A 23353-nucleotide genomic window follows, 5' to 3' on the forward strand; every position below is an offset into this window, starting at 1 on the left:
TGCGGAAAATCGCAAAAGAGCTAAAGAGAGAAAAAAAGAAGCACATCAATCCTCGTCTCTTCTATCATCATGGGCTAAATGAAACAAACAGTTAAAGGTAGGTTAAGATAGATATACAGTACTTTGTTACTTTGTATTTATTAACTAATACAGATTAATGATTAACTTATTGAAACCTTAAAAATATATCATAATTAACTTTTCTGTAACTGTAGTAGCAGCGTACTATTGATATGAATCTGTGTTTAAAAAATATATAATTGAACACAGGGTTTAGCTTTCTTCTTCTTAAGCTATTTCTTAGAAACGCTAACAAGCAGCAAATCTAGTCATCGTCACACTTGAAGACGACATTTCGCTTTAAAACCAAGAACTAAGAACGTCATAATTTATTTAAAAAAAATAGTATAGTAGGAGATGCTTTGTCGGCAGTATTGTTTAATTTAGCGTTAAACTATGCTTTTAGATAAATACGGCACAATTTATAACAGCTAAGTTCTACCACAAATTGACAAATATACCAATAATATTATTTTATCGAATGAAGGTAACTCGAATTTTTTATTTTTTCAGATGAAATCAGCTGTAGTACAAGTACGACTTTTGAAGATGGAGGGTCATCAGCTGATGCAGTCCAAGACGTGTTTTCAAACTAATGCTTAATCTTGGTACGGAAAATCTTCAGCTGGAAGAAACTTCCAGTTGTACCAACGGTCACCCAGGATGACGTCGAGGGTGAAGAGATCGAGATGTTTCAACCGGAGCAAAAGTATAATAATGGTACGTCTACGAGTTTGACAACTGATCCAACCCATGGTGAGTCTACTAAATCTATTGATCTAAAAGATCCGGGGAAGTGGCCTAATACCATTTCGGATGCAGACAGATGTTTTCTCGTATCGAGATTATTGAATGAAGGGAAAATAGAACTGATCTTAACATTACTTTAAGAGATGGGAGACAGTTGACTAAAGAGTGGTTTACAAAAATTATGCCTAATGGCATAAAAAGTACATCGAACATGGCTAGTCTATAGCAAATCAAACAATTCCTTGTATTGTATCCCATGCAAACTTTTTTCGCACACTGAACATCAACATCCACATAAGATTTCTGCTTTAGCCAAAGATGAAGGGTTCACTCAGTGGAAGAAATTGAGTGAACGGATTCCTGAGCATGAGAACTCCTTAAATCACAAACAGTGCTTTTGTGCTTGGAAAAATTTAGAATCTAGTTTAAGTAAACGTTCTGGCATTGACAAAGAACTACAAGACATGATTGCACTTGAAGAGGCACACTGGAAGGGTGTTTTGTATGCTATCATTGATGTAATCTTACACCTAGCAAAAGATGGCAGCCCATTACGAGGCTCCAATGAAAACCTGGATTTCAGTGACCCTAGATGCGGTAGGTTTTTGAAACACTATTGAACTAGTATCTCATTACCATGCACCTCTGAAAGAGCACATTCTTCGCCATAAAAAAGGCCAAGTCAGTTACTTTTCGCCGCTCATCCAGAATGAATTTTTAGACATTATTGCAGGAAAAGTCAGAGAAAACATATTTTGTGACATCAAGGCTTCAAAATACTTTTCAATTATGTTTGACTGTACTCCCGACGTAAGTCATTTGGAGCAAATGTCTCAAGTCCTTCGTTATGTGAAAATCACCGAACAGGGTCCGGAGGTAGTGGAGAGTTTTATTGATTTTGTAAAAGTTGGTGAAAAAAACTGGATTGGGTCTTTCGCAAGAAATTTCAGAGAAAATCAAAAAAGATGGCTTAGATTTGAAGAACTGCCGGGGCCAGTGCTATGGACAATGGTTTCGAATATGGCTGGCAAATACAAAGGCCGTCCAATCTAGGATTCTTGCCGAAAAACAACCTGGCTTATTTTGTGCCTTGCGCGGCTCATTCCTTAAAATTTAGTAGGTGCAAATGCTGCTAGTATGTCAGGGGAGGTACAGTCATAACTTTGGAACTCTTAACTGCTTGTACAATTTTTTTGCTTCCTCGACCAATAGATGGGAGGTTTTATTAAAACATGTCCCTCTATCTCTAAAACTACAAAGTAACACCAGATGGTTCGACTAAGAGGGAAGCTGTACAAGTTATATACAAGCATCTAGGTAAAATTATAAATGCTTTAAATGACCTCAGAACCAGCCTAACTACCTCAGATGAAACAAAAACTGAAGCAGCTAATCTTTTGAAAAATGTCAAGCAGTTTGAGTTTATAGTTCTCTCCTGTTTTTGGTACAAGCAATTGACCCGCATTGACATTGTGAACAAGCTCCTACAAGTGGAGAATATCACCATACATAGATCGGCCAAACACATCAGTCGATTGATCTCTGAACTAGACTCGGAAAGGGCAAACTATTCAAACGCTGCAAATGAAAGAAGCCAAAGAAATGGCAACAAATCTTGGCCTTTGATCCTCATTTCAAAAGTAGTTCGAAAGAGAAGAAAAAAGCGCATGTTTGATGAGAATGCCGAAGATGAAGCACCTGAATTCTCAGAAGAGAAGAAATTTCAACAGCAGCTATTAGAAATCGTCGATCGCATTCTTTGTGAACTCAGAGAAAGATTCAACTCTATTCAAAACATAAATCATTTGTTTGGTTTTCTCAACGGAGCTAGCTTTGGAACAATGAGTGGGGATGACCTAAAGGCTAAAGCAATTGAATTAGCCTCCAAATATAAAGAAGACTTGGACAAAGACGAATTGGCAACTGAAGTGGAAAGTTTCAAATACCATGGTTTGGATTTAGTACCAAATATCCAAAACAGCCAATTCGATTGATCTTCTGAAATTTTTGTGTGTGAACAAAATGGAGGATGTATATCCAAACATAATGACTGCCTTACGGATCTTCTTGACAATTCCGGTTTCAGTGGCTTCGAATGAAAGAAGTTTTAGTAAACTTAAAATAATAAAAAATTATTTACGGAATTTGACAGGGCAAACAGAGGCTGACAAAACCTAGGGATTATTTCCATTGAGCACCAGGTAGCCTCAAAACTATGCTTCAGTGAGATTGTCAGTACATTTGCTGCAAGAAAAGCCCGAAAAGTTAAATTCTAAGAACAATTAAATGTTTAAATCAATATTTTACATATTTTACTATCATAAGTGTTTTAGTATAAATGGTGTTGTTTTGAAAATAAACTATTTGTTTTTGAAAATACGTATTCTATTATTTACCAAATATATTTAGGCCTATATACTTTGAACTTGAGGTTGAGTATTTTAAGATCAAGATTCAAGATAGTATTAATGTAGCGTACCCGGTACCGATGGACACACCACACTTTTTAAGAGGAGTTATAAGGAATTAGTTTCAGTTCAATTGGTGGGGGGGAGGGGCGCCAAAAATAGGTGTTTGCCCCGGGTGCTGAATAACCTAGTTACGTCGCTGTGTATCGCACAAGTTGGCGTAACCTGCTAAGAGTAATAGTAAGAATAAAATAAGCAAATAATTATCAACAGTGACAGGGCGATGTCATTGTAGTCCAGCACTCTATTGCAAGTGCAGTTGACATTAGCTCTTGTGAAAGACGCCAGGAGCCGTAGAAAAAGTCCATATGATCCGGTAATATGCAACTTTGTTTCTAAAGCCTTATTATTGGACTATTGGTTGCTTAGGAAGTTGATACTGCCGTTCTTCTAAAGGGGCCCTTGACCATGTAGCAGAAGAGATTTTGAAACTGATTTTGTCCCGTAGAGCTACGCAATCAAGGACTTCGTTTACAGGCTTGTGCATGATATCACTGGCGATGTCTTGATTCAAGGAACAATAGGCTTAGTAGTGAAGAGAATTCGTGTAGTGGCACATCCAGATACGTAAATCAGAGGGGCACTCCGACGAGTATCATTAGGAAAGATAGTCGTCGTGATAGCTTTGATCTTTCAACGGCTATAACTCAGTCAAATTTGTTGCTAAAAAAACAAATTCTTCAGTAAAGAAAGTCTTCAATATTGTATTCTATCACTTTTTCGATAACAATTATAGTTATTGAAATATTATTTTTAAAAGAATGTTTATTTATTAATTAATTAAAAGAAGAATTTTTTTTAATCAACAATTTTTGTCGAAATTAAGCCTCTAGTTCCATATGCAATCTACTCAAACTTATTGTTGACATTTGAACAAAGTAAACCGGCGATTAATTACGCTTAATTTCACTGTTTTTGATGTCAAAACTTGTTGTACTTCGAAACATGTTATATGTGGCTTTTTTTTTTTAAAAAAAAAAACCTTTCATTTTCCCACTAAATTACATTAAATAAGTGTTAACTGCCTGTTCTTGAAAATCGACTTCTACTTCCTTAGAAGCTCTTAAGCTATTACTCGAGTTCTTGCACCCTTTTTTATCAAATAATATTTATATTTGCTTTTTACCATTTTTCTATAAAATTTGTAGTTTGAGATATTTGCAAAACATCGCTAAACGAAACATGCATTTTGGGGCTAACCACCACTTTTAGGCGTCAATATTTTAAAAAGTATTCACTATAAAAAGAATTATTATATAACACCTTTTGCTTTGTATTTGTGTTTCTTTTGGATGGTGAGGTTATTTTTCATACACATATTTCCAACCTTTATAAGGTATGGCATTAACCCCTAGGATAAAAGCATAAATCGGCACTATAATATATTATCTCTTGTTTCTTCGGGTATTCCCTAGCTACAGCACAAATTTCATGCCAATCCATCCAATCCGAAAAAAATTGGTAGCCAAAATGCTGACATGACTGAACCAATTATTGGGAATGGGATTTGGGAAGTAGTTCGGTTTGTCAATTTTGTTATTTGTTTGTCAGTTAGTCCAGTCCCGGTTAGTCGTTCATTGTACTATGAATTGGGTGGTGATAGACTATTTAAACTGTAGTGAAAGTTTACACATTTATAAATAAATTATGTTCTATCGTGTTTTAAATAAGTTGTAAATTAATTAAACATTTCATTCGAAACTCTCCGAGGTATATTTCTGGATTTAAAATGCCAGTTGATATTAATAGGCTTACAGAAGGTTGGTTAGAATTGGAGAGTGACCCTGGACTGTTTACTCTTTTATTAGAGGATTTTGGTGTTAAAGGAGTGCAAGTGGAAGAAATATATGATTTACAAAAGTCATTGGACAGTCCAGTGTATGGGTTTATTTTTCTATTTCGTTGGATAGAAGAAAGAAGATCAAGAAGAAAAGTTGTTGATCAAAGTGACATTTTTGTGAAAGATGATGAGATTGTGAATAGTATCTTCTTTGCTCAACAAATGGTTCCTAACAGTTGTGCAACACATTCCTTGCTTTCAGTATTATTGAATTGCCCCAATATACATCTTGGAAGCACTCTCAGCCGCCTAAAAGCCCATACATATGGCATGTGTCCAGAGAATAAAGGTTGGGCAATTGGTAACACACCAGAACTAGCTAGAGCTCACAATTCACATGCAATGCCTCAGGCTAAAAGAAGGTTGGATAAAAGTACAGGAATAAGCACAGGAAGGTGAGCCAATCTAATAAAAAACACTTAGTACAGTATGTATATTAACTCATGAAATGTTACACTGTATTTTATTCAATATAAAGACAGTTGTTTATTTATTTATTTATTATTATTTCAACGGCATCCGCCAATATACAATAATTTCACAACATTTTCATGCAACTTAAATATAACATCAACAAAATAAATAACAACTAATTAAATTACAGAAAGTAGTGATTATGCAGTGGAATAATAAATAAGTATTAAGATTTGTGAAATAATGTTACAATAGTGAAAAATCACAAACATCATCTCCAACTTATATTAAGGGGAAAAAAAACTCTATCACTCATTACTGTTGCAGTCTCTTTTTAAGGTGTGCGATGCTGTCATAAAACATATCACCATCGGAAGGAATGCTGTTTCCACGCCTATGAAGTCGAAGGCAGTTGTCATATATATTAGAAAAAGAGTGATCAAACATTTGGAAGACTTAATACACTGAGGTCTTATTTTATTGGCACTGAACCGTTTGTTTTTAGCTAAGTACACTAAAGTATGCTTATGTTGCTAGCCTATTCTCTGTGAGGTAAACAGCTGCAGTATAATAAGCGACCACCATCACATTCGAATCATGGGTTATAGAGCTATCAGAAATAACATTTGACCTATAGATATTCATAATTAATCATTGTCAGCTGTTTTTATTTCATTTATGTGCAGAGTAGGCTAGTGTCATCAGCAAGAACAATGGTGATTAACATGCAATTATTGCCTTAAAATGTGTTTTTAAACATTAAACAATGGGCTGCAGTATAATAAGCGTCAAACACTCGAATGATCGATAACATCAGGAATCATCAATGTTCATGAGTAAGGAATCCTCGCTACAACTACTTATACCAAATTATTTGGTATTTATTTACATTAGCGTGACCATGGAAAATGGACTTTTTTTCATGGGTTGGACATTTATAGCTAAGTATTATTATCACAGGTGCATATGAACTGGGGGGAATGTATATTATTGTATTATATTGATGCCTTTTGGACATTATTGCGTTAAGGAGCAGGGGCATCACGTGATCTGGGATTCGACTTTTGCAAGCTCGAGTTAATTTTTTTTCTAAAAGAGCAAGCAGTGCGCAGCGGGCAGGCATCGTTGATAGGATTAACGTATTAGTCAGACTCGTCTTTACGAATTGCTTCCACGTGAGATACCGAACATCCAACACAAAGGTGTGCCATTACCACTACTGAACTAGGAGGTTAAGAATAGACGATGAGGAACAACGGTGGTTCAAAATGGCGTCCCTTCTTTATTTGAGAAGGTGCGGAGTAATACCAAACTGTCAAATATGGATACTGTTGCCAGAGGTACGATAATTTCATTGATTTTATGCGCCGGTAAGATACACGATGGGTACTAATTATCGTACCATGAAAGATTTTTGACAAATTTATACAAGTAACAAACCAAAAGTTAATTATAACATAATTTATTATACGAACATAACATACTTTTTCATTAAATGTGTTTGGTAGGATTATTTTATATGAAAGTACGATAATTTCTCGTTGTTGGTATGATAATCGGTTTTTTAAATCTGGCTATACTGAGTTTGAGCAGACGCGGAGTTGTAGGAAACTGTCAAAAACAGAGTTTTCAGAGGATTTAAAAAAATCGAAGCTCCTTTAATTTTCGTTGCCGACAAATTTTTTCTTCAATATTGTTTTCAGGAAAAAAATGAACATACCTTTCCATCGTCACATTAATGTAAATTGATACCAATTATTTATATTTTAATTAATTGTATTTCAAATTACAGTATAAAATGTAATAATATTATAGTAAATAAAAACAATCTAGGAGGTGTTTTTATAAAATATAACAAACAAAACAGTTTAAGATTATCTATTTTGAAGGATAAACTTGTCTGACACAAATAAAACGTGTGCATAACCATTGCACTTGCTGCCATTAAGATCTGTTGTATTAATGCCAGTAACAGTTATTTCATTGGCAACCTACTACAGAGATGCTGTTATTTCTGTAACAGTTGGGCTGAGTGATTTGTTCTTATAATGATTTTTGTTTTGGGTTACTCGGTAGTCAGTAACAGCCCAGGCCATTTTGTGTAAGCACTGAGGCATATATTATCAATGGAAATACTACTACACTACACAATGTTATTATGCCATATAAGTAGGTTCAGATTAGATTATCGTAAATATGTTTTTTTTCCCCCTTTGGGGCGGCGTACTGCCATGCACTTAAGCCTCAAGGCCTTTTGGCGCACCCCGGAAACACACCATGAGGCCCACCAGTCTATAACTTCAACAGTTCAACAAACCGCCGAAAACAACCTATCAAGTCCTCCTGGGAAAATTCACCACCCCTGTCCAAACTACCAAAGATGGCATACCGCTCTCTTGCTATTGCAGGGCAATCAAAGAGCAGGTGCTCAGCAGTCTCCTCCTGCTCATTACACCTTCCACAGAGCGGATCCACCTGAAGGATGCCGACACTGAAGATGCTTCCTCAGGTGACCATGCCCCGCAATGAGACGAATGACCTTAGAAGACATTGATCTGTTTAATGAGAGAAGGTCCGAAGCCACCCTGGAGGAAGGTGACTGTAATACCATTCTACTCACTCCCAAACCCGGATGCAACCTCCTCCTTCTCTCATGCTCCGCGCGAACCCATTTTGAGACAACCCTAGAGGATTCACACCTTGGAACACCGCAGAATGGTTGAAGGCCCGTCATAATTGTCGCTGAGCCCTGGTTGGCCAGGGCATCAGCTCTTTCGTTCCCAAGAATCCCCTCATGACCAGGAACCCAATAAACGGTTACATTGTTGATTCTGGCAAGGGAGGAAACGGCCTGATAGCAATCCCAAACCAGTTTGGATTTGATCACGCAAGAACCCAGCGCCATCAGCGCTGCCTGACTGTACGTGAAAATATTAATCGTCTTGCTCTTATATCGCAGACGAAGATTCTCACGAGCACATTCCATAATAACTGCGACCTCTGCTTGAAAGACTGACGGATACGGACCCATAGGGGCCACCAGCTCCCTACATGGTCTCACTCCCAGAATTCCAGCGCCTGTGCTGCTTTTTGTTTTAGAGCCGTCTGTGAACCATTCGAGCTCCGCTGGTGGAAGAGGTTTCCTTCCCTCTGACCAATCATCCCTTGAGGGTAAAATAATCCTAAAGGGTTTGTCAAAGGAAAATTTTTGTGGCATCTGATCAGAGATCATGTGCAGAACATCCTCCTGTATCAGAGTGCTAATTCTGCAGTGCCCACCGCTGCAGCCCGACCAGAGTCCCATCTGCTGGAAGACAGTAGGCACTCCTCCTGGCCATAGCCCGAATGACAGTCCAGGGGGGCGAGGTTAATACAACAATCCAGATCCGCGCCTGGCGCACTAGGAAAAGCCCCAGTGATAGCAAGGCAGGCCATCCTTTGGATACCCGCCAGACGAGCTACCACCGTCTTGGCCTCCGTTTTTAGCCACCATACGACAGCTCTGTGTACATTAGTGCAGGTCTGACCACGGAAACATAAAGCCAGTACAAGAGTCTCGGCTTCAGTCCCCAGGGCCCACCTATCACACGTCTGCATTGCATTAGAGACCACTTCCCCCTGGCAATGATCCTTTCTAGATGAGGTCCCCAGTTTAGAACCCTATCTTTCTTTTTTGCCAGCAGTGAGGGGTGGCGCTGAAGACACGGGCACTGATAGCCAGAAATATTTCCAATCGGTACCTTCCCGATTGGGTAGGGTACGATAAGCGGACCCGGTTTTTTATATCGAAATTGGCAAACGATATTACTTAATCATAACCATCGATATAATCAATCGATACTGATTAATTATTTTGAACAATTAACTTTTAATAATCTGTATCAACAGCTGTAAACACTTTCAAATAATACTCATAATGTAATATTTCAATTTTATGTAAGTAATATTTGATTATTAAAAATGGCAGTCAATTTTAAAAAACTACATGACATTGCTTAGAAAGATGATAATACATTTTTTTCGTGACTTCCAACATGTGGGACTCGTACCGAAAAACCCATTATCTGAAATTTGTAGGAAAGAAACAACTGTAACTGTGAGAGGAGCAAATATGGTCGTCTTTAGTTTTCCTAATTTTGGTTATAATAATTTGTTTGATCACTGTAAATATTAAATTCATATTTTAATTTAAAATATATGATTGTTATTGAGGACTATAGATACTTTTATATCGATTGATATTCTAGGATTTGAGATGCGAATATTAGGTATCGATGATTACATTCTTCGATATAAAAACCGGGTCCGCTTATCGTACCCTACCCCAACCTTAGATCACATCCTAAATCTTACAACATGATCTGACGTCAGAAAAGTTGGACGATCTGGAACGTTATCGGGAAAATACTGAAACCGATCAGAAATGCCCCTGGCCATTAGTGTGGGCTTCCCACCCTGTACTGTAGTATCCAAATTCAAGCTCAGATCACGTGAGCGCTTGTTAAGATTATCTTTAATATTTTATATTTGATACGTATAGCCTATTACAAATAGTACACAAGGACTTTTTAGTACCCAATAATTGTGTTGTATAGTCAATTAACCTGTTTATAAATTTATTGGTTTATCAGTCTGTGTTACATTGTAATAAGTTAGTTAAAATGTTTGTAAACTAACATGCTAACATTGCTACGTAATATCTCAATGTGTTATTTTGTAATAAGTATTGACAAACAATAGTATATCAATCTCTAGAACTATAATGTTGAACTTAATTGCGTTTAGACTTTAAGACTATATTATAGTTATGTGTCAACAAAATATTTGCATTTTGATTATATACAATAATACAACTTTCTTTATACTAAGTTTGGCCAGTTACAATTACTTAACAGGGTAAATAAAAATGTCTGACAGCGTTTAAATCATCCTTATTTATGGTTCGATATTCATCACTCGAGTGTTGTACGCTTATTATACTGCAGCCGAACAATGTTTGTTGTTGAAGACTTGTTTTGAACATTCTAAGTTTGGTCATACAATTTTTGTTGGAATCAAACAAACTATGATTTTTTAATTAATTAATGTAGTTTTGACAATATCAGTAACTGCATTTCCGATTGGCTAAAGTAATTGTATGTACTACTCTAATCTAACATAACTTAAAGAAAGTTTTGTTATTTTATATGATCTGAAACAAATGCATTTCTTTTACATATAAAAGTGTACAGTTTCACTACAATACAATTTTAAAAGCCTAAAACTTAATTTAGTTCAACATTATTGCTCCCAATTAATTCAAAGTAAAATCCTGTGTTTGGTATTGGACTAATGGTGGTAAGTACAATGACGATGTATGTGTGTTCTTTGTGTCACAAGTACATTTTCACTTTCCTATTTTCAAGGAGTCAGACACGTTTATCCTTGAAAGTAGTAAAAAGTAAGTAAATGTTACATTGTTGTGTTTGTATCATTTTATAAATATAAATAGCATAGACAATTTTTTAATCATCTTGAATATATTAATTTTTAAGATATAAAACCAGCACAACTATATTGTTATTTGAAATCCCTATTACGTAATTTGACTCGACATTTTGTTTTCAGTATATTTAGATAATCATGAATATCGAGGATTCGATACTCATGAATATTGATGATTTAATTGTGGTGGTAGCCGCTTATTATACTGCAGCCAATTAACAACCTAGTGACCGCCAGGGGCTGCAGTATAGTAAGTGACCATGACCACAATCTAAACAAGGTACCAAATTATTGATTATAAATATCTAAATTAATTGAATACAAAAACATTCTAAGTATAGTTATTTACAATTTATTATTGTCAGCTCTTTTTAATGTTCTCATTAACCACATTGTTCTAATTTCATTTAAACAAAGTATAATCATTTGTATGGTATTTGAGTAGCCTAATGGCTGCAAGTACAGTGGCGATGTAAATGTCTTATTTGTGTCATAAACTGTCAGATATGTTTACCCTATGTTTAGAAAAAGTAAATACTTGTACTACATAAGTCAAACAACAACAAAACAAATCATGGGGGGGGGGGTAATTTGACCCCTCAGAAAGAAAGTACCGTTTTTAAAAAAAACAAAACAATTTTTTTTAACACAATTTTATTTCTACATGAAACCCCAAACCTTAGACTATTTTTCAATATAGTTTCCATCGATGTTTAAACACTTTTCGTAGCTGGTGATCAATTTGTCTATACCCTCTTCGTAGAAGGTTCCCGCTAATGAATGTAACCATGACTCCACTGCATTTTTTTCACTTTGATGGTTTCAAAGCGTTGCCCGCCTATTTCGCGCTTCATGTGCAGGAACAAGTGGTAGTCAGACTGTGCCAAGTCTGGGCTGTAGGGCGGGTGATCGAACTGCTCCTAACGAAATTTTTGAACCAATGTTTAAGTGTCACCAGCGGCATGGTGCCGAGCAATGTCATGGAGCAACACAATTTCGTTACTGAGCATTTCTCTGCGTTTGTTTTAAATTTCCCACCTTAGTTTTCTTAAAGTTTGATTGAATTAATTTTAAGTAGCGTTGTTATTTAACGTTACAAATTAAAAAATTACTCTAAGTATTCTGAAACCAAACATTTACATTACTCATTGACCAATATTAAGCAGGAAACTTTTAAATTTAATATCTTACATTTTATACACTCAAATTACTGATAGTTTTAATTTACAATTCAAATATTAAAATAAAATTTTGGAATCAGACAGTGACTTATGATTGATTACGGTTGGAGAGTCACACATGTGCACTTATTACTTATGATATATTACTAAGCTTCAGAGAGATATATCGTACACTAAGGCAGTTCAAGAGATTGAGCCTGGTAGGAAGGGGTAGATGAGTTGATTAGGCCCCATTAATGAAACATGAAATTAAAGAATCGAGTCGGTCTGCTAACCGGAAATCGGTCCATATTCCTCCGATCTAGCCAACGGTCCCCAAGTACTAGCCGATACTAGACACAAGTCCTTGCCTGATTCCAACAAAGGGGCCTAGTCATGGGCCAATTCTAACTACAAATTTTACCTTATGGTACAGTACTTCAGCTATGTTCTTATATGCAGAAAAGTAATAGTTTAAGGATTAACTGAATTAAAAATTATTTAATGTGTAGGTATAGTAGATGTAACAAACAAAGTTACTAACTTACTTCTTACTATTATTAAAAAAGGATAAACTTAAAGTGTCTTACAGATTGTCTTGCAAATAAGGCATTTTAATCGCCATTGTAATTGCAGAAATTATGCAAATACTACACAAATAATTTTATTTTGTTTGAATTAATTTTAAGTAATGTTGTTATTTAATACATTGGAAAAAGCTGACAATAATTAATTGTAAATAACAATAGTAAGAATGTGTTTTGCATTCAATATTTGTGTACTTCTAATCGATAATTTAGTTCTCTGACTTGATTGTCCAGAGATACCACCTTTTATTATACTGCAGCAGTCATTTTCAAGAGTTCTGTATTTCAACATATTTAAAAAGGATGTAAACTAATATAAAATTGAAATCACCTTGTTTTGATATATTCCATTAGTATCAATGCCACTTTATGTTTCACTTTCGATGCTAGATATTGATATATTCATTTTAATTTTATGTTTTTTTTTTCAATTGTATAACAGGACATTTTTTGACAGAATGATAAACGTGGCGGCCATTGTCCTGTATGATATGCTGTTGTTTTGTTGTTCTAGGCAGTTTTTTATTTTATTTATTTATTTACGGTAAACACCATTTTACAAAGAGAATGTGTTCTAATTTTAAAATTACAAAAAAGATTTGTTATGGTTTTAATATGGTTAGATGAGTTAATATTTTGTGATTAGTCTTATTTTGGAATTTTATATTTTACTGATCGCTACTATCTCAAGTGATGTTTTTCGTTCGTCACTATCAGTATGAGCAGCACTGGAGGTGAACAAGGACAATAAAATTATCTTTTCAGATTATTTTATTGTCCTAGTATTTAAATATTTGTAATGAACACAGGAAGAAGTGATGAGTTAGTGAAAAGGATAACTAAGCTCTAAGCTCAATGATCTGTGTTAGTACCCAAAAAAGAAGAGATAGAAATAATCAATAGAAACTATAAGCCTATGTCAGCACAGAACAGCATGGTGCAGCTAATTATTCTTAATAACTATTATACCAATCCATAGTTGACAAACAATTCCACTTATCTTACAAAAGTTCTTTAGGGAAAAATCCCAAATTAAGTAGTTTAAATAAGAATGGTTTAAAAATTATAAATGATTAAAATAATAGGCTTGAGAAAATATTTGGTTTTTTCTTATTTGATAGTTATTCTAATATATCACTATCATAACTGATATTGATGTAAAGCTGATAGGTTTGCTATCAAAATCAGTAATAAAATGTTATCTAAAGAACTACTGATTTCGTAAAAGTAAGTCTGAAATCTGATACTATAATGAGTCAGATGTTCTCATTACTTTCGTCCAAACCAAGAGTTTCTTTGTTTATATGAAGTGAGGATATGTTTATATAATATTTATAGACGTTTAAGGTGCATAAATAATAATGATATTGTTTTAATTATTGTTTTGTGTAATATTATGTTGTATATAAATCACATTTAGTCAAGTAAATCTTTAGTTTTTAGTGATAGTTGCAAGTCTACCATATTGCATAAATTAAAATTTGCTACTTAAAACCTACATATTTAAATATTATACAAATGTTGTATTCTTTTCAATTTAGCATCAGCTAAAAATAAAAATACAACATTTTATATGTGTTTTTAATTAATTATACAGTCAAATTAAAACAAATTCAGGTTGTAAAATTAGAAATCTACTTTAGCTACATTACCTAAATTACCAGCTACATAAGCGATCTAAAACCATTTTTAACAACTTAAAATAGTAATATGTTTGTTTTCAGAAAGAATTTTCAGGCAGTCAAACCATTACATTGCACAAAAATCAATAATATGTTTACAATTTTCTTTGTATCCCAAACAGTCCATCGATCTAAGGTGCTGCAGGAAATTGGGGTTCTGGGTAGGGGGGATCACAAGCTAAGGAGTGTTAAGCATACGAGGAAGGGAAAACAGGATAGTAAAAAATTACAACCAAAATTTTTATCAAGCACAAACTACTGAACCGATTGTTCTGAAATTTTACATGGACATTCTTAGGGTCCCTGGTTAATATTTAGGCCTATTATTATTTCTAAATTCTCTCTAGACTACATCCTCCCATCCCGGTCTTGAAAACTCCTTTTTTGATTGATCAGCAGATAATAAATGAGTTTAATTCCCTGTCAAAACTCAAAAATAATAAGTAGCCTATAATAATTTATACATTAAAATATGTGCTAGTTATGTTTAATGTTATTCATCTGTCAAAGTCAGTTTACGCTTTACAAATGTCATGTTATGTGAATAAGCTTTTCTTTGTCTTGGTTTGTTTTTATTGGGATTTTGATCAACTACTGTAAAATGCCATAATTTATTACATCATAAGTGTGTTAACTGAAAAGCTAAGGACTTTTACTTCACACAGGTATAAAATAGTTAAATCAATCAACTATAATTTTTATTTAGATTTTCTTTAAGAAAAGTAATAGCATCAAATACATAAAACAATGATAATATTGACTGTTAACTAAAAAGTCATCCCCTGATGTTTTCATAATATTCTTGGATTTTGTACATGGTCGATCCATCAGCCAGGTGTCCAGTCTTTGTTTTAAGGCAGCTCCAGTTAGCACGCCTGACGTCATCTGGTAGGAGGTTCTAAAGATTTGTTCTGGTATAGGTTGGCTTCTTTTCAATCAGAGCTGTCCTGTGTCTTGTGAGAGGGATTCTTGATGAATTCCTTGTGTTGTGCTCGTGGTTTCCGATTGTTGGGGAAGGCCAATTTTAGTCTTAATTTTTAGCCACTTAAAAGCTTCTCTGCAGCTTTCTCACAACTCCATTTCAGCTAAGGATCGTATTGCTGCTTTTGTATAGTGATTACTCTGTTTAGGTTAATAATAGGTGGCACCCCAGATTACAATACCATATCAAATGTGACATTCCAGAAGTGAGATTCAATAAGCTACATTGGCTACATCTATTGTGCTTATTTACTTCCTTTCCATACCAACCTTCTCACCACATAGACAGCAGAGTTCATGTTTTTACATTTTAATTGTTATTGAATTAGTTAGAACTTTTCAATAAAATATCAAACTGGCGTATCAACAAGAAAGGCGAGATATGCTGATCAGATGTGCATGCAGTTCTGCACCATGACAACTCTTGGCCATACACAGTTGCATCACATTGAGCCAAGAAAAATTGGACCAAATTCATTGGGAAACAATTGAATGTGGACTCTACAGTCCTGATCTGTAACCCACATGACTTTCACATGTTTGGGCCACAAGAAGAATTGGAAGATCACCATTTTGGAAGGATGAAAAAGTTTGTGCGCAATTGGTTATACATGCAACTAGTGCCATTATTTGTTAACTGAATTAAATAACTTTTAATCCAATGAGGAAAAGTGTAAATAAAGAGGAGATTATCTAAAAAAGGAGGGGATTATCATAATTGTTTTTAATGCTCATATATCAAAGTAAATACAATTTTCAGTGCCAATTTTTTCATTCCAATATTTTATTTTGGAAAATAGTTAATTTTATTTCAAGAATCAAGGTCTTTCACTTGGTGTAATTTATTATACTCTGACAAATATTTTGTGTAAAACAGATTTTAATTCAATATGGATTATTTAGTTTTATAAAAAGCATTAAATTGTGATTTGAAATTATAAATTTACACAATATTAGTAATGAAATCTTTTCTTTCTATTAGAAAAATGGTTTTCAATAGTCTATTCCAGGTGCAGTGTTCACGGAAAATAGTATTATTTAAGCAATTTTGCAATATAATCTGTTTGGTTTTGTCAAAACCAAACCATAAGTTTTTAATGAGTTCTCCAATAGTTTTGAAAGGACCTTTGTGTTTTCCTTACTTATTTTTAACCCTCAAATCTGAGTCCTCTGCAAAACCTATATGATTTGAGGGATCCTTTTCCCTGATGTCCTTTTGGGATAAAGATCTAAGCTCCTAGAAATGTTTTTCTAGTTTTGCAAGCAGGTATATGTGCTCCACTAATTCTTCTGCCTCTCTGTATAGTCTGCATTCATCAGTCTAGTATAGACCCACCATCATCAAATGTTTTCGAAGAGTACCATGTCCGGTTAGCATCCCAAGTACTACTTGTATATATTCCTTGCTTAAATCTGAGATTCTTGACCATCTTTTGCTTATAGAGAGATAAACATTTTTGATTGCACGAGACCTGAGGCCTTTCTCTAAATATCGGATCTAATTCTCTTTTCCCAAACATTTACTGTAGGAGAAGACTATTCCGCAGCCCGGCTCTGGTCCTACCAAAGGCTTTCAGAGCCTATCTTGCATAAGTTTTTCATCATTCTTTCCCTTCCAATGAAGTGAAGAATAAATGATTTGTTAAGCAAAATTCTAGAATTATAAGATTCAACCAAGTTTTTTTTAATAGCCTTGTATCTCATCACAAATCATAGTAGTATTGCCGTTGCGTAATTCAGTAGATGCGAAGAAAACCCACTATAGATAAATATTTTACTGGTCCTCCATTTTAAATAGGTTGTTTCATAAACTGCCTCAGATCGATTATAGGTGAAAATATCATAGAAAAGTAAAATAATGGTTTCTCCACAAAATCAACACCTAAGAAGAGTTTGCAAATATTTTCATATATTTTAAAATAAGGAGTGTGCAAAAATCCATTGTATGTGGTTCCATTCTAATGTTTTTCAAAATATGACAATATGCAACAATGTATTGTAATATTTTATTGTCATATTGCTATAAACACTGGTGGAAATAAATTGTATCTTGTTCAGTTTTTAAATTGTCAAAAAAATTATGAAATGTAGAATTTATGATGTAGGATTATACAAATATTGACTGACAATTTGAAGGTAAAAAGTCAATTTTCATATTTAATTTCATACTAAATTCAGAGTTATTTTCTTATATACAATAGTTATTTGTTAAAGAAGTATTCCAGTCCGAATTTTATAACAATCTAAGTATAAAACTTCTGTTTGTTGTAATCTTTGTCATTTAATAAAATTTAATTCTGCATAGCAGCTTTCCCAATTCTTTTGGGAAATTGACTAAATACACAAAAGGGCTGCCTTTTAGGCATTACCTTATATGCTGATGTCAAAGGCATATGTGCTGGGTCATATAAGCATCCTCCAAAGTAAATCACTCCATCTCTTTTCATAAGAAAGTTAATAGAGAAGAGGGTGAGAATTTTAAGACACCCAATATGAGGTTAATAATTTGTTCGCAAATCTGGCAGTACTATTTTATATTGTGTTAGAATGTTGTATTATTACAATGTTTTAAGTGTCTGGATATTTTGTTTACCAAACAGTAAAAATAAAAATGTTATCTGTATTTGGCATTTAATGAACAGCTATTTTATAATACAATTAAAATAAAACTTATATACATTACCCCCTCATGGGGGCAAAAATGAACTTTGGAGACAGCATGTTCTTATCAGGATTGTAATGTACAAAATTGAATACCAGTGCACAACCAAAAACCAAGGATATTTTTTTAATACCTAAATCATTAAAATCAGTTTATTTATTACAGAAACGTTTTGTTTACAAAAATCACCTTGTCATACTCTATAATATAGATTTTTTTGTATTTGATAGATAATAATATGTAATTGTTTTAAATCCTAGCAATATCTATGAAAACTTTTACGCTGTTTGTATGTATGATTTTGAGAAATGGCAGTGGATATAGGACTTAACACAGGTCATAGAATTGCCATAATGTGCTTTTGTTTGAATATTAGTGTAAATTAAGTCATTTGTGTTGCAGATACACTGGTGAAGCCTACCATTTTGTTAGCTATGTTCCTATCAATGGACGTCTCTTTGAGTTGGATGGTCTCAAACCATTTCCAATGGATCATGGACCCTGGGGTGAAAATGAAGATTGGACAGATAAATTTCATTGTGTAATAGCTGATCGATTAGGTATTGCTGCTGGAGATATTCGTTTCAATCTAATGGCAGTAGTCCCAGACAAGCGGCTTGCTATCACTCACAAATTGAATATGCTAAAAACCAATCGACAGATTGTGTTGGAAGCTTTACAGCAGCTAGTAAAGCTTAACCACCCGGATCTTGCTGTAAAATCAGACAAAGAATCAAAAGTCAAACCAGAAGATTTGAAGGTGTCTCCAGGAAGTAAACGCAGAGAAATAACGAAACCAATGGAAAACGGTTTGGATAGTCTGGCATCCATTGAAGATGTGTTAGATTTGGCCACACCTAACAAAATTCCAAGAAAGCTCCAATTAACAAAAAAAGGTACCACTAGTGATGATAAAGAAACTAATTGTGAAAAATCTAATGATACAGATAATACTTCAAAACATTTTCCAGTTGATAGCTGTGACAGTTTAGAAAGGCATAACCTGTCAAAAATATCTCTCATTGTTACATCTGATGAGAATGAACAAATAAAACCGGAAGCAACAGATCATTTAAAAAATGGAGAGAAAATGCCTGACTACTCAACTCCTTTAACAATACAAACATCTCCTGCTCCCAGTACTTCAAGTACTGATACTTCATCTGAAGTGGGTTCAGCTTTTAACTCACCAACTCAGGCATGGGGCTGGAACTCAGGACAGAGTAGTCCAAATAATGCGAAGGACTTTAAAAAGTTTGTGGTAATCAGAGTAGCAATGGCCGGAAGTGAAGATAAGATGGATTCTCCAACTGGTAGACCTAAGCGTGATTCCCTTGGGGTGCGTAAAGTTTGTCTTGAGGCTGGTGCTTTACCTAAGGGGTGGGAAAAACCATCAAGTATGAAACTCACAAACATGAAAATTAGTCCTTTAGCACTTGGGAGTAAAATGAAGTCAGATGAAAGTGGCAAAAAAATTGAAACTCCACATCATACATTTGCTCCTAAAGATCTCTTGGCATTACTAAAAAATCTTGAAGGGGAAATAAGCCTGTGCGAAGGAAATTTAAGAGATGAAAATGAAAAACGTAAGAAATATAAGATTGATGATTGTAGGAGAACACATAATTATGATGAGTTTATTTGTACATTTTTATCAATGCTAGCCCAACAGGGGAAATTAGCAGATTTAGTACAGCAACATGTTATGTATCAAAAGAAACCTGGTATCCAACCTCCTCGACCCACAGTAGTTAGAGCTGCTCAAAAGAAACCTGATCCTAAAAACCATTCAACTAAACGTAGGAAAGGAGGAGCAAAACACAGAAAAAGAAAATAAATTTAAAAATTGCTTGAGATATTTTATACATAATATATTCTTTTAATTTCACTTATTTCTTGTTAACTTTCAAATGTAAAAATAATGTACATATGTATATTTATTATAATTTAATTGTATTATATGTATATTTAATTGTAATTTTATTTTTAGCAACACTTTTATACTTAAGTTAAGGTATGATTGTTTTATATGTTTCATTACTATCAATATATAATTTATACATGTATTAATCAGTTATTTCAGTGTTTTTTTATAAACGTTCAGAATCATCAATATTGTTTAATCATATTAGACCTTGTACAAGACATGTTCATTATTTGTTTATATTTTTTGACAATCTGGTTACACTAACTTATAACATTAAGGAAAAACTTAGATGCTCTATCCTTTAATATTTAATTTACAGCAATATTTAATATTTTTAATCGAAAGTTTATGCATACAATTACCATAATCTCATTATTTTCAATCATGGTTTATCACATAAATGTTAAAATCGTTTTTGTACTGTGCGTAATATGAGTTTATTGAGTGAATTTATATTAACTAAATAAAAATACTGTGGTTGCTATAATAGTAACGCACAAGCTTGTCATTAAGTGTACATATCCAAGCACCTAGGACACATTAAAACATGATTTTGAATTATTACTAATACTGATAGTAATGTTAAATGTAAAAGTTGATCATGAAATCTGCCGCTCCTTTTTAATGTTTTAATGGTTGAAGATAGATCAAATAAAACTTCAAGTATGTTTATAGGTCAATAGTCTCTACTTTTATTTACTAACGCTTGTTTTGTAGCGCACTGAAAGCCCTAGCCCTTTGCTTTCAAATTGTAATAACTTTATTAAGGTATATAAAACCAAACTCAAAACAAAATAACCATTTAAATATTTCGAAGTTCAATTTCAACTCTTTAAATAAGTTAAATGTTGCTGAGAAATGCTCAGCTTTGTAACCACTTTCATTGTAAAATTGCAGAATACACTTAAAGCCATAAAAAGCAAGTTTTTATGCCATCAGATATCAGAAATTGAGCCATAAGAGATCAATTCCCTTAGTAACTAGTTGAATATTAAAAAGTATTGAGAACATTTCTCCATCTAATCTTAAAATTATTCCACTCATTCAAAAAGTAAAATATAGCTACTATTAAAGCTATTGAAATATTGTTGAAAAGGTTTTTCATCATTAATTCAGTTTTTGACTTGTGACACTTTAAAATGTTGAATTTTTGTGTCATCGACATAGCTATTTATTATTTGTCACTGCATTAAGTTGTATGTGTTAAGAGATGGCTGTATTGACAGCAATCTATTTCGCTTCCACAAAAACATGTTCAAATTTTCACACTTATATTATCTTATATTTAGTTTTAGAATTATGTAATGTCTCTTTTTAATTATATAATTTGCGTGCATCCAAATCTTTTTTAGTTTATTGATTTTTTTTGTTGGTTTTTGAGAAAAAATTGTAAATATTTTTGTATTTTACCTTGTAATGAAATTTTTTAGAATTGCAACAAATAATTATTCTATTTATTAAACAAAGAAATTACCAGTATATGATGTGACAAAGTTTGTGGTTTTCCTGTAGCACTATACTTTAAAAAATGAATGTCTATTAAATTTAAAGTATTCCAAGACTCAATATTTCTATTAATCCTTTGAGTGCCAAGAGCCGAAGTGATCAGCCTGGAGGTATTTCCGAAAAATGCTGACGCCTACTAGATCAGCTTTTAGAATATTTATTTTGTTACTAAATGTTGAGATATGGCATTGTACTGTCATTTTATACATAATAAGTTAAATAAACTTATACTATCTACCTTGATTTGAATTTTTACAAATGGTAAAAGCTATTATTACTATTTGTACAAATGCAGATTTTCAATATTTTGTGCAAATGCATAAGAAAAGTTATACTTAATATTACAGATTCCTTTTTATAATTGGTATGTTATACTTGTTCTTACTTACATAGGGAACGATGAAAAAGTTTTATTCAAATGTATTAAGATCAAAAAAATTAAAATCTTTCTTAATAAAATGTAAAATAATTTTATGTTTTAAAAAATTTTAGTTTAAAAAATAAACAGATTTTATCATCCAAATAAATATTATGTTATATCCTACTTTTTTCCCAACAGAATGAAACAAAAATCATCCCATAATTTTTATTTTTGAAAAGTTGTGTAACATTACACAAATATCAAACTTTAAAAAAATCAGAGCTCAGTTACAAAATATATCATAACTCAGCTATACAGACACTTACTGTTTTGAAATTTGGTATGTTTGTTCCCTATGTGCACATAAGGAAATATATAAAAGATGCATACACATAAATTAAGGTCACAAAATTAAAACTTACTATCCCAAAGTTTTAAACAAATTAATTTTTGTTTGTATTATTTTTTATTTAAAATAATTTATGTTTTATCATTCAAATAAATATTAGAAGTTATATCCTAGTTTTCCCCCTGCATACAAAAGGAAATATCTCAATATGGTTATTTATCTAGTCATGAATTATTTGGCTGAATACTACGTAATCACTAAAAGAGTGTTTGATACTGAGAGAAATGACCTATCTAATGCTTGACAGCGACGCCTCCTCAAAAGTGCTTGGCACTCAAAGAGTTAACTCTAAGGGTTTGTGTTTAGTTTAATGCATTACTTTGTATATTATTTAAACATTAAAGAGTTGTAGTTTTGAAAACATGAAAACAAATTATTGTTGAATTATAACTTTCTGTGTCTTTCTTAAGTTTCAATCATTGTTTTAAGACTATTACATTGTAAATACTATTAATAGTAAAAATAAACTTATTAAGTTCATGTTGTATACTTTTTTCATCCAATCAATCCAACAAGATTTGTTCTTAAACATATTGTAATGTTCAATACCACATTCTCTGAAGGTTAACAGTTTGATACCTATAAAAACCTGCAAAACAACCTATCAGGTCTTTTGGGGTCTATTGTCTTCATTCTTGTACATAATATCAAAGATGGCAAAACAACTTTCCTCTATTAATGCAGGGCAGTAAAAAAAATCTGTTATTCAAAGTTTTATTCTGCTCGTTAAATAACTACAGAGCGAATCATCACAAAAAATATTCCTGATTAATCTAATATTCTGTTTGACATCCATCCTCTGTATTCAATCCTGCATCATCCATCTCACATGTTCAGTGTGGACACCCTTGAAATAGGTCTAGAAAATACGTGTAACCTGTATATCAAAGAGCGCCTTTTTGTTCGTCTTGACCAGGAGTCCAACTAACAATGACATTGTTTATCCTGACGAGGTAAGAGAAAACAAAACAGTCCCAGACAGGTATGGAGTTTAACACAAAATATTCAAAGCTGCCTTGATACTGGTGGATATACTCACAGATGATTCTCTAGAGTACATTC

The 23353-nt window shown here is 33.2% G+C and overlaps 1 protein-coding gene across 1 annotated transcript; it reads left to right on the forward strand.

The window, feature by feature from the left end:
* The first annotated feature begins 4317 nt into the window (after positions 1 to 4317).
* Positions 4318 to 22771, forward strand: LOC124359589 (ubiquitin carboxyl-terminal hydrolase calypso). The gene is made up of 2 exons (XM_046812470.1): positions 4318 to 5513; positions 18491 to 22771. Exons 1-2 carry the CDS (start codon positions 5008 to 5010, stop codon positions 19923 to 19925), a joined length of 1941 nt encoding a protein of 646 aa, XP_046668426.1. The 5' UTR covers positions 4318 to 5007; the 3' UTR covers positions 19926 to 22771.
* Positions 22772 to 23353: the final 582 nt, after the last annotated feature.

Source organism: Homalodisca vitripennis, chromosome 4 (assembly GCF_021130785.1).
Source record: "Homalodisca vitripennis isolate AUS2020 chromosome 4, UT_GWSS_2.1, whole genome shotgun sequence".
NCBI classification, from domain to species: domain Eukaryota; kingdom Metazoa; phylum Arthropoda; class Insecta; order Hemiptera; family Cicadellidae; genus Homalodisca; species Homalodisca vitripennis.